We start from the raw sequence: 13,786 nt of genomic DNA, 5'->3' as shown, positions 1-13,786 counted from the left end.
GTTGTCACATTTGTCGGTTTCACGTCAGTTTGGGTAGCAAAGCAGCAAATCAATTACCGAAATGAGCAAAATCATGATATCATACTGTTTAAAATAATAAAATATATACCAGTATTTTTCCACAACCGGAATATCAACCCTACTAGAGATATCTCCTGTTTGACAGCAATGATCGATCATGAAAAACCAAAATGGACCCTCTTTGATCAAAATCCTGTCAACTATACTCAAACTTCGTGGGTACGGATTAATCAGTGGGTGAGATTTGTTAAACCGAGGGAACCGTCTAAGAATCTGTGAGTTAGGTTTATAAAAATGAGGAATGTGAGAATAGGACGAATTGCAGATCTGTGGCCATGGATTTGTTGGTCTTGTTTTTTCTTTTCTTTTTTCTCATTCCTGTGACTTCCCAGACTCTATACAAACCTGCCATAAAGTGTTTTTTTTGTTTTTTTTTGGGCTGTAACTTGTGTACTGACAGACAGCAATTTGTGTCAACACTGTACACTGACTTTAAGTATGGAGCAACAACAGCAACACTTTAGAGATTAGAGGGTGTTCACGCAGGACACTTTCCCTTTTCAAACAGCTAGACAGAGTGTGAATGGAGCAGGACATTTATTTTTGACAACTTGACACAATGTCTTAAAAATGTGGCACTTAAGGCATGAAATGCTGAAAATAAAAAGTCCATCTAACTAATTTTTAGGTAAACCGACAATTCAAAATGTAGACAAAATGACCAAAACACCTAATGTCTCCATTTAACGGAAGTGGTCATACGGCACGTTTCAATGCTTCTGATTTGCCAAACTGTACGTTCATGATCTGATTATGAGCATGTGTTGGCCTTTGGGGTGTGCTTTGCTCTTTCAGAGTGCTTCAATGTCCTTAATATGACAGGGCTGTAGCATCACCCCTAATTCTCCTCCTTCCCCCTCTTTGTATGACAGGAACTCAAGGACGTCCATCACAAAGACCAAATGGCAGCAGCTCGCGGCGTCCTTCAGAGGAACGTTCCCATGCTGTACACAGCTTCACGTGCCTGCCTGCAGCATCCAGACGTGGCCGCGTACAAGGCCAACCGGGACCTCATCTACAAGCAGCTGCAGCACGCTGTCTCCGGCATATCTAATGCTGCCCAGGCTACCAGCAGCGAGGACTCTGGCTTCTCCCAGCCTGCAGGTGGAGGAGAGCTAGCCTACGCCCTCAACAACTTTGATGTAAGTCCATGGGCCATTGGATTTCACATTTTTGGGCCATTTTCTCTGATCCAGGCAGAAATAGCCAGCTAATAAGTGGTATCAGTGGAGAATTGTCATTCAGCATCACGACTGAGGCTAAACTGAGAATTAGCCTCCCTCTAATTGAAGGGATTGTGCTCTGTGAGCGTTGTCATTTAGGAAAAAAAATATTGCCCATTGCATTGGGACAGTGAAGTACTTTTTTCAAGGACAAAAGGGTAGAATAACAGTGAAAGTTGTGCACTTTTTAGTGAGGGTGCCAGAAGACTGCTCGATAGAGCTTATTATGGGTTATAGATTGTAAAATATTTAGAATTCAAGGAAAAGGTTGCATTGAAGTGTTATGAAAATTTGAGTCCTTTGTGGACTTTAGGCATGGCTTAACTTTTTTAAATATCCTTTAATTGCTGAATCAGTAATTCATCCGCCAATGTTTGCCATTGAATTTGACATATTGGCTACAGAAAGATCAGGCTTTGGCTTAAAATGCATTGATTTAAAATGCTTGATTTTGAAAATGTTGGCAAATTTTTACTCTTGTGTAAAAAGTGTGTGAGTGATGAAGAGGAGCATATTTGTGAGTAGGATCGAACAGCAGTTGCATCACCCTCTGCAACTGCTCCACACAGTTTTATCAACAAAAGCGCGAGAGCAGCAAGTTGTTGACAAATCCGGTGTGTGATTGAACTGTGTCGAGGAGACCGTAATCCACGATTCAATCAGATTATATTTGTATGTCCAAACAAAGCTGAGCTACTGACCTCGGAGAGTCTTTCACAAGTTTGAACTTTTGTTGCAGTGTTGAGTCAGGTCAGCACCAAAAGCTTATGGGAAATATCATGCTGATTTTAAGTGTCTAAGCAATGCACTTATTTCCTTATGTGACTTGTATTAAATAATTCAGATCAGAGTCTCTAAATATAATTTGAGGTTAAGGGTAGCAAGTGATCATTAGCTATCCTTCATTTATTTGCGCTTTGAACGGTTAGTCTCCTTCCAGAATAGGATGCGAACCATTAGTCTAACTGTTTTTGGTCTGTTGCACTCAACATTTTAAACAATCAGTTGGTGAAATAATAAATTCAAATGATATGCATGAACTGAAATGTTGCCATAGAGATATTGTAAAAGGGGGTGGGGGGGAAAGTAGGATCCAATGGCACTAGCAGTGTTTGAGCTCTGGGTGTCCACATTTCTTTTGAATTTGTTTGTGTCTAGCAAATGCAACCTTTACTCTTAAGTAATGGATAGTTTGTTCCTGATGGACAGGCTGGGAAATTAACTTTTTTCCTCCACTTGCCACATTGATTGCTAAATGCAGAATTTTACCAGTTCAATTAGGGATGCACGGCAATGGTTAAACTAATTTTTGAGCAAAATAATCATGATTATCAATAACGATTAATATCCAGTTTTTCAAAATAAGACACACACACACACACACACACACACACTCACACACACACAGACAGACACACGCACACACACACACACAGACAGACACACGCGCATATATTGCATAGTATTATAATTTACTTTTATTATATAATAGCAATAGGCATGAGGTAATAAAGGCCATTTCATATTTCACTTCACCTAATAGGCCTGTAGGTGGCGCATGACTTTAACCAACTAAGATGGCTTTATCAAATGGAAAATCAATACAAAAACTGTGGCTACTAATCTTAATTCCAGAGGTTTCATTTTTACTTTCTATTGTAGCACAGAGGTTGCCTAAGTGCATTTATTCACCAACCTTGATCGCAATAAATGTGGACGAGATTCATGTTTCGATTTAATACAATTTGTCACAGAGAAGGTTCACTCGCAAATTTAGTAGCAGCAAATCGCAGACACGGCCTCATGAAGAAACACAAACTGGCTGTGTGACACTTGCATTCGAGCAGAATTTCACAATAGACATCGCTAAACTTCAACAAGTTTGTCTGTGCTGTCAGATCATCAGTGCTTTTTTGCAGCACAGAGAGAGTGCGCATGGTTACCAGGTTGGGAAGATTAAGTAAAACACTGGACAGAAATTGTGTCCTTTTAAGAGAAAAGCTCCGTTTGGGGGATTTATTCTCTTGTCATCTGGAAACCCCAAGCAGGAAAGATAGCGGAGGCTTGTTACAATGCAAGATAACGGAAATGTCAGATAGTCAAAACGTTTTCAGGACAAATAAGCAGCGAGCCAATATTGCGTTGTGCTAGGTTTCCTTTCCTCCTCCTCTGTTTTAATGCTTTGAAAAAGAAATGAAAAAAAAAGAAGATAAATATAGAAGTAAATATAATTTTTCTATTTTAAATATTAATACTATTTGCTGGCTAAAACCAATTAGGTACCTTTATCGATTTGAATTTATACCTGAATACCTGCATTTGGCTACTAGTGGGTGTTTTTTCCCTGCTGATGGACAACAAAAATAAACATCTTACAACTCTGCTGATCTCAGTGCAATTTGATTATATCTGTAGTTTTTACGTTGACTGAAGCAGGTGCCTCTAATGAAGCTTGAAGTCGCTAGAGGAGTGTTTACAAAGTGTTGCTCTTGATGTGCAGAATATACTTTTTATTTTATTTGCTGCTTTGAAATGGATGCTTTCCGTCATGAAATAATGATGAGAGAAGGCTTTGCGCTTAGCACAGCACTTAATTAAAATTTTAACATTCCTAATTAGAACATGTCTATTAGTCATATCCACAATTCTTTTATGATTTATCATATACCTTTGCCTGGGCAACACAGCTCAAAATATAATGTTAAGGTGATGCATCTCCTGTTAAATTTGCAAAAATCAGTCACTGCAGGTATTTCTCTCTGTCTCTTGTGGCAAGAGGGTTTGTTCATCAAATTCCCTTTGCCTCGATTAGCTGTTGAAAGATTTCTCATACAAAGGAGTCAGGAGTGGCGTCGCCCTGCTAAAGAGAGAACCAACACATCAGATCAAACCATGTCGCTTGTGTCTCTCACCATTTGATTTCTTTCCTTTTTTTTTCCTTTCTTTTCTTTTGTTGCAAAAGTGCGTTCTCATCCTCAATTCTGGGGTCTTTTATTTTTGGATTAATGGATTATTGTTTTGTTTTGACTTTAGAAAGCATTGATCTTCCAAATCTGCTGTCTCTGGGGCTCACGTGCTCCGTCACCTACAAGGCTTTTTATACATAGATGAGAAAATGGGTGGTTTCCTCAGTCTCTTAGGATGAAATCGCCCATTTTTTTTTTACTGCAAATACATCTGGATGTTGATAGATTAATGCAGAATTCATTAGTCATCTGTAGGTGTAGTAGCATGAGTCAGTCTCTCTGTGTTCTTGCTCTTTTGCTCCTCCACTCATCGTTTGTTCCCGTTTTCCCTATTACACACTGCAATTATTATCAACAATGAACTGACATCCTTTTTTTTTTTTTTCTTCCTCTGACTGGATCCCTAAATGCATTGTCACTTTTGTCTATGGACTTCTCAACTGTATCTTTCATCTTTGTTTTACCCCCAGGGTTAGTTAAACAGCATTAGGCCTTTATTATTGGTGCTTGCCTGTAAGGTGAAGCACACTATTCTCACATGCTGCTGCTGCTGCTTCTTCATCCATACAAATGTCTGTATGTAACTCGTCCCGCACCTTTGTCGTAGACCCATGAATGAGGTGTCAAATTGTGCAGATTATTGAGGAGAGGTGTGTTATGACTTTTTACGCGATCGGGCGTACGATGTTCACACTAGGGGTGGGAGAAAAAAATTCGGTGCATCGATGCATTTTGATTCTCTCTCCAACAATTCTGGATTGATTCTGAGCTTAGTTTTTAACCAGAGATGTGTGATGACGTAGCCTGGATGCCAGCTGAACTTAGCCCAGCCCACAACATTTAAGGTCGGGAAGTTCGGTCTGGACTTGATCCGTTGTTGAGTAACTATGCTCGAACCATAGCAATTCGGACCAATCAAATTGTCGGGGCGGGCTTTATACGATGATGGACAGATGATCAACAGTAACGTAATCATCCACGTCACCAAAGAGCGCTTGGGTTGAATTCGTTTACAGCAAAGATGCCGCCATCGCGTGTGTTATAGAAGATATCGACAGCGCATTCATTTTAAAAGAGGAACAGAGAACTGCGATCAAGGCATTTGTCGATCGGAAAGATGTTTTTGCCGTCCTTTCTGCGGGATTCGGCAAAAGTTTTCATTTATCAGCTGGCCCCGAAGGTCGCTAAGATGGGGCGCAATGAAACCCTGTGGTCATTGTGGTTTCTCCGTTGGTCTGATTGGTTGTAGGCCTATACAATTGAGTGCAGAGGCCTTTTCTTTCCTGGTCCGGTTGAAACACGCCCCATAATCACAGCCCAATGGAGCAGTATGACGACGTCAGGCTAGTGATGACGCTGCGTGTTTTAGAAACACCCATATTCTGCTTGCTTCCGCTTCCACACACACACACACACACACACACACACACACACACACACACACACACACACACACACACACACACACACACACACACACACACACACACACACACACACACACACACACACACACACACACACACACACACACACACACACACACCACTCTAACAGTCCATACAATTAATAAAGACAAAGTTCAGAAAGATTCAAACTAATTACAAGCACATTCGCGTGCTTCATTGCACAGGATGGCGCTGTGAGAAACCGCGCACTTTGCTTGTTACGCTTGCTGTGTGCGGTCTCGCATGCTGTGATTTTCCTTACAAATGCCCTAGGAAGGCATTTATGTCATTTGGAATGCAGTGGGCTTATATATTAAAAATATGAAACTCACTGCAGAAGGCTGCTTTCAATTTCAAATGCTCGTGCACTTTGTGAAGGGCGCTCGTGCATGCGGCTGTGTGACTCTGTAAGTGGTTAAATGTACTTGCATCTCAAAATGGTTTTATGACGCAAAATTAATGTAAACAGTCAGTTATGTCTTAAGTAGGGCTGCACGATTTGGGGAAAATGTCATATTGCGATAATTGAGGTCAATATTGCGATTACGATTGCGATATGCGATATAATAAACAAATGGTTTCATGAGTCAACTTGCTTGGTTCTAAAGGAAAATAAATGCACACACAGATTAGTGATAATCTGCCTAAAGAAAAAAGTTCTTTAGTCAAGAGCAGTGAGTGTTTTTCTCTGTTCCCTTTGTTCTTTGATTAACTTTAGCGACAGATTTTTTTTTATTGCATTTTAACAAGAACAAAACATAATTTACATACAAGAGTACATATAACTATACATGTCAGGGTTAAAAAAAAAAGAAAAAAAAAGAATAACTTTAGCGACAGATATTAGTGGCTGCTGTGTACTGTCCCTTTAAGACCAGCCGCTGTCAGAGACGCGGATCTCACACACGCCTCATTCTTTCACGAGTCATCACAACTCTTCATGTTCATCATAAGACTACTCTTATGTTATGAAGACACTCGACAAAAAGACATTTTGGCATAATTGTGTGTTATTGTTCGTTCAAGCTCGAAAGAGAACTGTCATGCTGTTTTGTGCGCACGCACGATATTAGCGCGAGTCTTTCTGTCTGTCACAGTCAGGACATTCACAGGCAGCGCGTTCATTTTGGCATACGTGTGTGTTCGTTCTACCGCGAAAGAGAACTTGATTCTGGCGCGCATCTATCTCTGTGTGTGTGTGTGTGTGTCAGGAGGACAATCACAGGCAGCTCGTTCTTTTGTCTTATCGCACATGAATGGTTTAAAAGCATTTGCATTAATAAGTGTGTTAACAGCGCTCATTTGTTTATTTAATATAAAATCGCAGCATTTTGCGTCATATAATCGCGTAGGCTTGACATCGCGATTGCGATACGATTAATCGTGCAGCACTAGTCTTAAGGGAGTAAACAGACAGGACAAACTACATCTTACATTTCAAAAGAGATCTGTGTATTAGTGTGAATGCAGCTTCTTCCGCTGTCTATGATGTCATCAGTAATAATGGCAGTAATAATAAACGGTAAAGCCGAGAAAGAGAATCAGAGAAATCACTCGCAGGTCTTGAATGGAAACTGTTCAGATACTATTTAATACTGAAAGTGCTCTTTGTTTATTGCTTGTAATGTTTTTATTTTATTATTTTATTTTTATTATTCACTATTTGCTTTTATGTTTTGAAGCTGTATTAGTTTATACATTTTAAAATTCTTAACATACAATTGTTTGAATTTTTTAATTTGTAATTATGTAATTCTTTAAAAAAAAAAGATTTTCAAGTTGGTAAACAACAAATAGTGCATCTAAGTATATCAAGAATCGTTTTGGAATCGGATCGTGAAGTGCCTAAAGATTCCCAGCCCTAGTTTGCACAGCGGGTGATAGTGATGCGCAGATCATGGTTATATCCGTGGACGCTGCAGATAATCCGCGGGTCAAGTAATAAAAAATAACATTCCAAAAATTGCGGGTTGATGAGAGAGAAATCATCAATCATGTTGATTTTAATAAAGAGACAGAACTCTGATTTCACGGTAAAATGCAACGAACGGTTGTCACTTTTACTTTTGTTTTCAAAAACGTATGAAGGAAGTTTTTCCATAAAATTCGTTTTTTAATTTGGTCAAATTCATGCAAGTTCAACTCAACGAAAGCAACATAAATGGGCTTTATTTTATTTATCATCTGCTGATTTTAAGTTTAAAGACCGCAATGGGAGAGAGAGCGGCATCAGCACTGGTAATATCATTTAGTCTTGCTATTTTTAAAAGACTTCTGTGTTGAGCTTTAGGACGCAACGCTTCTTCAGCAAGCTGACATGCAAACTGCCGCAAATGAAACTGAGCTACTCCAAACACATGACGTGACCAATATGAACGGAGTTTGCTTTTTTCCGCAAGTTTTTTTTCCTTTCTTGCGGAAGTTTATTATATATTTCTCTCGGAAGGGCGCGCGCGCACCCACCCGTAGACCAGAGCGAGAGAGCGAAAGCAGTACGCCCATCAAAGCGCTGTGCTCGCTGCAGTCACAGGACTTTGTTTGTTCCCTGCATTTCGACGATGATTGTTTTATAAACAAGGCCCAGTTCGACGCCGGATTTAGCAGTTCCAACAATAAAGGTTCACGGTCGTGCGTTGGAACCGCAGGCGGTGAGTAAAACTGCTTCATATGTCTGTGTGTTGTTAGCTATCGGCACGTAAGCACCGCCCACACGGCACGCCTCCAGTCGCTCGGTTTTTTCCGGAAAGACTCGGTACAGCCTATCTTTCTTTTATAAATATAATAAAACTAAAGACTTTTTGGAGATATGAAGGATGCAATACTACTCTATAGGTACTCAAGATTAACATGAGATTGACTGAATCTGAGTGTTTCACCCCCCCTTTAACATGTTGCTAGTCACATGCTAACACGATTAACTTGTTACCATGATGCTAACATTATTATTGGTTGCTAACGTTTTTAACAAGATGCTAATGTGTTTAACTATGTTAACATTAGTTAGGTAATCGCTGGCACGTGAGCAAAAGCGAGAGATGTCAATTTAATAATTCTGATTAAATGTGTTGGCATCATGCTCGGAACATGTTAATTGTGTTAGCATAATGCTAGCGTATTTTGAGTCGAGGCAGTGGTTGTGCACGGCAAGCACCACTCTTCAGAAAATGTACATGTCTAGTTGTCATTTGCTGTTCTCTTGTCCTTTTCCATTTGAGCTCAAAAGCATTAGGAAGTGATAATTTAATCATGTGAATCCAGACTGCAGAATGCACTGAGACAATTTAAAGCTGGCAACAAAATGAAGTCCATAGATTTTATTTTATCATTGCGTACGGTTCATCAGATTGAGTATCTGCGAGAGGTAATAAATCTGAGCTATTTTAAATGAATTAAGAGATTTCAAAATGATGCATTTGTCCTGACCTAAGTCTAACAATGTAACATGGTTAATTGTAAGTGAAGCAAATGTCCTGATTTTTCTTATTCTTAGCCAATCAATACTCAGCACAAAGCACGTTGAGATTTCTCACAGCCTGCAGCTCTATCCGTACCTGTGGCTGCTAGAATTATCGGTACCCTCAGACCTCCATTATATTGATTGTGCTGTACTATGTGATTGGCCCAGTTTTTACTCTTGACTTTGAATGCTGCTTTTCTAGGGATTCTGTATAGAGCTCATCTCGCCAGATCGATCAGCGCACAGTTGAATAATTACCATTCCACCTTTTCTTTTAATGATTTCCAGTGATGATAAAACCTCTTATAGTCATGTTTTAGCAGTTTTTAATGATTTAACATCAGCTAACCCTGTGTAGTCATTGCCTTGAATCAGTAATGACATTTGTTTCCGGACTGTGTTTATAATTGTTGGATGTACTCTTCACTGGTGAATCAAAACAGATGATTGGGGCAGTGGTTCCCAAACTAGTTCTGTTGTAGTTTCAGCGCTCTACTTACATTGAGGTAAGAGGAAAATAAAATGGCATTGAAATGTTTTGGATTCAGTTACCTTAAGATATAAATTCATATAAACACCCATCCCCCAATTCAATAGTTATTTTTCTTCCTATATTTCAAGCATCACAAACAGTGAGCTTGCTGTGCCTGTTCCATCCTCAGCGTGTTCCCGGCCTGTGTTATCATTCCATTTACAGACTTTGTAATATTTCCACACTTTACATTTTGGGAAATGATTGTAATGCAGTTAGTTCGGAATAGAGATTGGTCAAAATAGAACAAAAAACTGGAAAACAGTTCCCATTTATGACTGGTCGACCGGTGTATTTCGAATAAAACGTTTTGTAGCTGTTGTTACATTGTATTCTGATAAATAAGCCACCAAAATGTTTGATACAGGTGAAATTTCACAATTCTCAATTTAACAGCAAAAACTACTAACCTAATAGGGTTGGACGATGTCCCCTAAATTGGCAGTTGACGATGTTTACAGTAAAACATCGCGATGGACGATGATATCGTGGGGTGGGGTTAATTTATAATATTACTATTAAAAACATGCTTTTTTTCAATAATTTCAACAGTAGTAATTATTAGGTCCATAGACAACTAAAAACAAACACATATTCAGCAAACAATTAATAAGTTGCAATATGGGAATTAATTGTGCAGGGCTTTCACTGTGAGGTTGAGTTACCAACTGATAAGCATAAATCCTCTTCGTGTGAGAGAGAGAGAATGCACACAGTACTTACATCTACTGTTTACGGGAATACTCGACTTGGCATTTTGATACATTTACGTTTATTTTGCCGTTTCGGCGCGCAACCGAAGACAAAGGCTATTATGCTTGTCCGTGTTGCGCTCGGAGCGCGCGCATAGCATCCTGTCAGTACAATTCAGTTCTCTTTCGCGACTTATCGCGATTTTAATATTTCTTTTCAATATAAAGCACATCCTGCTCTTTTCTTTCTCATTCGTTCATGTTTTGTTATTAATAACTTTAAACAGAATCGTCAACTGAAATCTGTGTGGATTATCAAAAATACGACACATTTATAGGACATATAGGGTCTCTGCGGCAAAAGTGAAAGTACCCGTGGCCAGCGGGTGAAATGTTTCGAAATGTCTCTTTGCACAGCTAAGCACCCGTTTCAATAAAATGATATATTAAAGTTTATATAGCCTACTTTTACATTTTCGCTGGTTTTCGCCAGCTTGAATCCCAGTGCAGGAGCTCTAGGTTACCACAGAAACGTAAGTGGTTAGTTGATTGCTGTGGTGACTCGTGACACTCGAGAACAGCACTGAACACGCACTTTTGCCGGTACAACTTGAATATTATTATCATAAACTTTTCATTAACTTCGGTAGTCTGTAGGCTACAACAAGTGATTTGTAATTGGCTGCTTTTTCTGCAGAGAGCGAATCTCTGTTGATGTGTCTTTAATTTTTTTATCGATTGTTTGTTGGTAAAGGTTGAGAGACCTTGCGAGCCACATGATTTTTGCCATTGAAGAGCCAGGTGTGGCTCTCGAGCCATAGGTTCCCAACCACTGGTGTACACGAATCAATAGATTAAATTACGTGACCATTTCACGAACTGAAATAACCTAACTAATAAAGTTCAAACATTATTGAAGACAGGTGAGTCTTCCATTAGGGATGGGAACGACACGGGATTTGGGAAATCGACTGTCGAGGCCCATGTGTCGACTTTTTGTCGAATTGTCGGCCTTTTTTTTCTTTTTTTTTTTAAAGAGCAGCAGCAATGCGGAGGGTGGAAAATATTCTACATCAGGGTCCGAAATTAACACCCGCCAAGCGCCAAATGCGGGTAGATTTTCTGTTTGGCGAGTAAATCTCAAAAGGCTATCCGCCACACTGGCGGGTGAATGTTCATAACAAAATATGAAATTTTAAGCGCGCACGCACGAGCAGAGAGAGAGAGCGAGTCCCGGCCGCGCGCGCGCTCACTCACCATTCAGAGCGGTCAAGCTTCCCCGTACTTTTTGACAAGCGTCCTTGACAGGGCGGCCAGAGCTTCTTTGCAGCTCAAGTCGGCGGCGGTGTGTACGTACCTACAGTTAACGCTCTTTCTGTTGACGGCGCTGAGGAAAAAGCTCCCGCCACTGTAAGAAGCTGTCGCCGCCCATTTGTGTCCTCCTGCGCACCCATCAAAGCCGTGCAGAACGTCTTCAGCACTCGCGGATCGTGCATATTTCCGCTGCTGCTTCTGTTTACACACCATGGTCGTTCTTTTCTCGAGAAAAGGAGTTTTCTCATAGCGTTTGCAACGCAATACTCGTTCCCTTATCTCTCAGGGAACCGAGGTTAAAGTAACCGAGGAAATGTAATAAATTAAAAGCCAAAAAAAAAAAAAAATGCAATTTGGAAATCCCACAAGCCCCGCCCCTTCGACATGTCGACACTCTATTTTTTTTGTCGAGTGGAGCATGTGTCGAATGTCGGTCGTTTTGTCGAGAAAAAGTCCCATCCCTATCTTCCATAATTAAATAAGTGAAATAGTTGGTAATAAAATAAGAACAAATAAACAAATTACAAGCAATACCTCAAATACAACAGACCAAAGATACAAATGAAATAAACAGTGCTTAATTTTTGTTAAAAGTGCTACAGTGCTCAAAGTCTAACTGTATTCAGGTACAGAAATTGAATAATCAAACATAAAATAACACTGCACAGTCTCCTCTGTAAGTAGATAGATTACTCCTTGTTAAAGCTACAAAAGTTGCTCAGTCTAGAGCACGGAGTGATTTTCTGTTTTTTGTTGTTTGGTTAACATTAATAGCACAGACGGCCGCAGGAATATGTGATGCGATCTGGGAAAACCCACCACATGGTGAAATTTGACCTATTACAGGTTTTGATATCATATGGAAGCTGGTATCAAGCCCTTTCCAAATCGGTTTTTATTTTTATCATAGCTTATTGGTAGCAAACCTCTGTCAGGAGCACTCGGTGTTTCTCTAATAATTCTTGTTCTCCATCTCGCGATTGTTATAAAACTGCGTGACGTTATAGTTTAAACAGGATTGGTGCGAAATGCGCACTAATACACATTCACTGTAGCCTATGTGGTTTATTTTATAGGTAAACTATCTTTGTAGTGTTAAGAGACGGACAGATGTATGGGATATACGGCGATTGTTTTGTTTTTTTCACCTCTGCCGGGCGTTAGAGAAAATTGTCGCATAGAATGCATTAGAGAAAGAGAGTATTTTCAGCTTGACACTATAAATCGCTGTTTTTCTGTACTAAACAAGGGAATTTTGCCAAGATATTTTCAGAGATAAGAGAAAAGATGTTCTAGAATAATAATTTAATGAAAAAAAACTGACATTCAAACTATTTTGGAATTTACTGAAAACGGCCCAGCGCGACATCCGACGGGTTTTCCCAGATCGCATCATATATTATCAGGAGTATAACTGTCCTTTTCTTGCAGTTTGTGATGTATCTGCTGTCAGATCCAATACAGCTGACTGAATCATCTGTAAACAAAAGTTTCATTGCGAACTGTGCCTCCTTTACAAAACAATCTGTAGTCTCATTCTCCGAACAAACATGTATCCTCAAACGTGATCATGATGCCAAAAAAAATAAAACATTCACTTATTCCTTAGACTGGTATCCTTCGGAGTTCTTCACAGAAATCATCAAGTGAGCTGTTTGAACAGGACGCATCAAAGTGAACATTCCTTTACTCTTCCCTTTTGTCCTCTCGTCGACAGACTCAAGTGCGTGGGGTATGTCAGAAACTGAATGCACATCTGTACTGTATTCAGTGTAGACTGTATCAGCAATTACAATGTAATTGTAAACACTCGCATCAAGTGTAAGCCAGTGCCAGCCAAGTGACTGAAAGCCAGTGATGTAAAATCTGTTCGTCAATGTCTTGCTCTGCAGGCAGGTAATTGTATTTGCCCATGTGACGTCACAAATCCAACTATCCAAACAAGCCTTTTTTGGAGCTTGAATAAATAAATTCTTTCTTTAAAATGAGGATGTTTTTTAGCAGGATGTTTTAATAGAATAAAAACCTCTTTTTTTAAAAGTCTGTTAAAAGATCAAGGCAAACTTGATATCT

General features: G+C 39.6%; 1 protein-coding gene across 1 annotated transcript in view; it reads left to right on the top strand.

Annotated features, from left to right (window-relative positions):
• Window positions 1–13,786, top strand: part of ctnna1 (catenin (cadherin-associated protein), alpha 1) — a 124,210-nt gene that overhangs the window by 17,283 nt on the left and 93,141 nt on the right. Inside the window, exon 6 of the mRNA XM_084430288.1 lies at window positions 954–1,223. Coding sequence (XP_084286414.1) covers window positions 954–1,223 — 270 coding nt within the window. The remainder of the gene's footprint in view (window positions 1–953; window positions 1,224–13,786) is intronic.

The sequence above is a fragment of the Rutilus rutilus genome, assembly GCF_951802725.1.
Source record: "Rutilus rutilus genome assembly, chromosome: 14".
NCBI lineage: Eukaryota > Metazoa > Chordata > Actinopteri > Cypriniformes > Leuciscidae > Rutilus > Rutilus rutilus.
The sequence above is the reverse complement of the archived record's forward strand: the minus strand, read 5'-3'. Positions and strand labels throughout refer to the sequence as shown.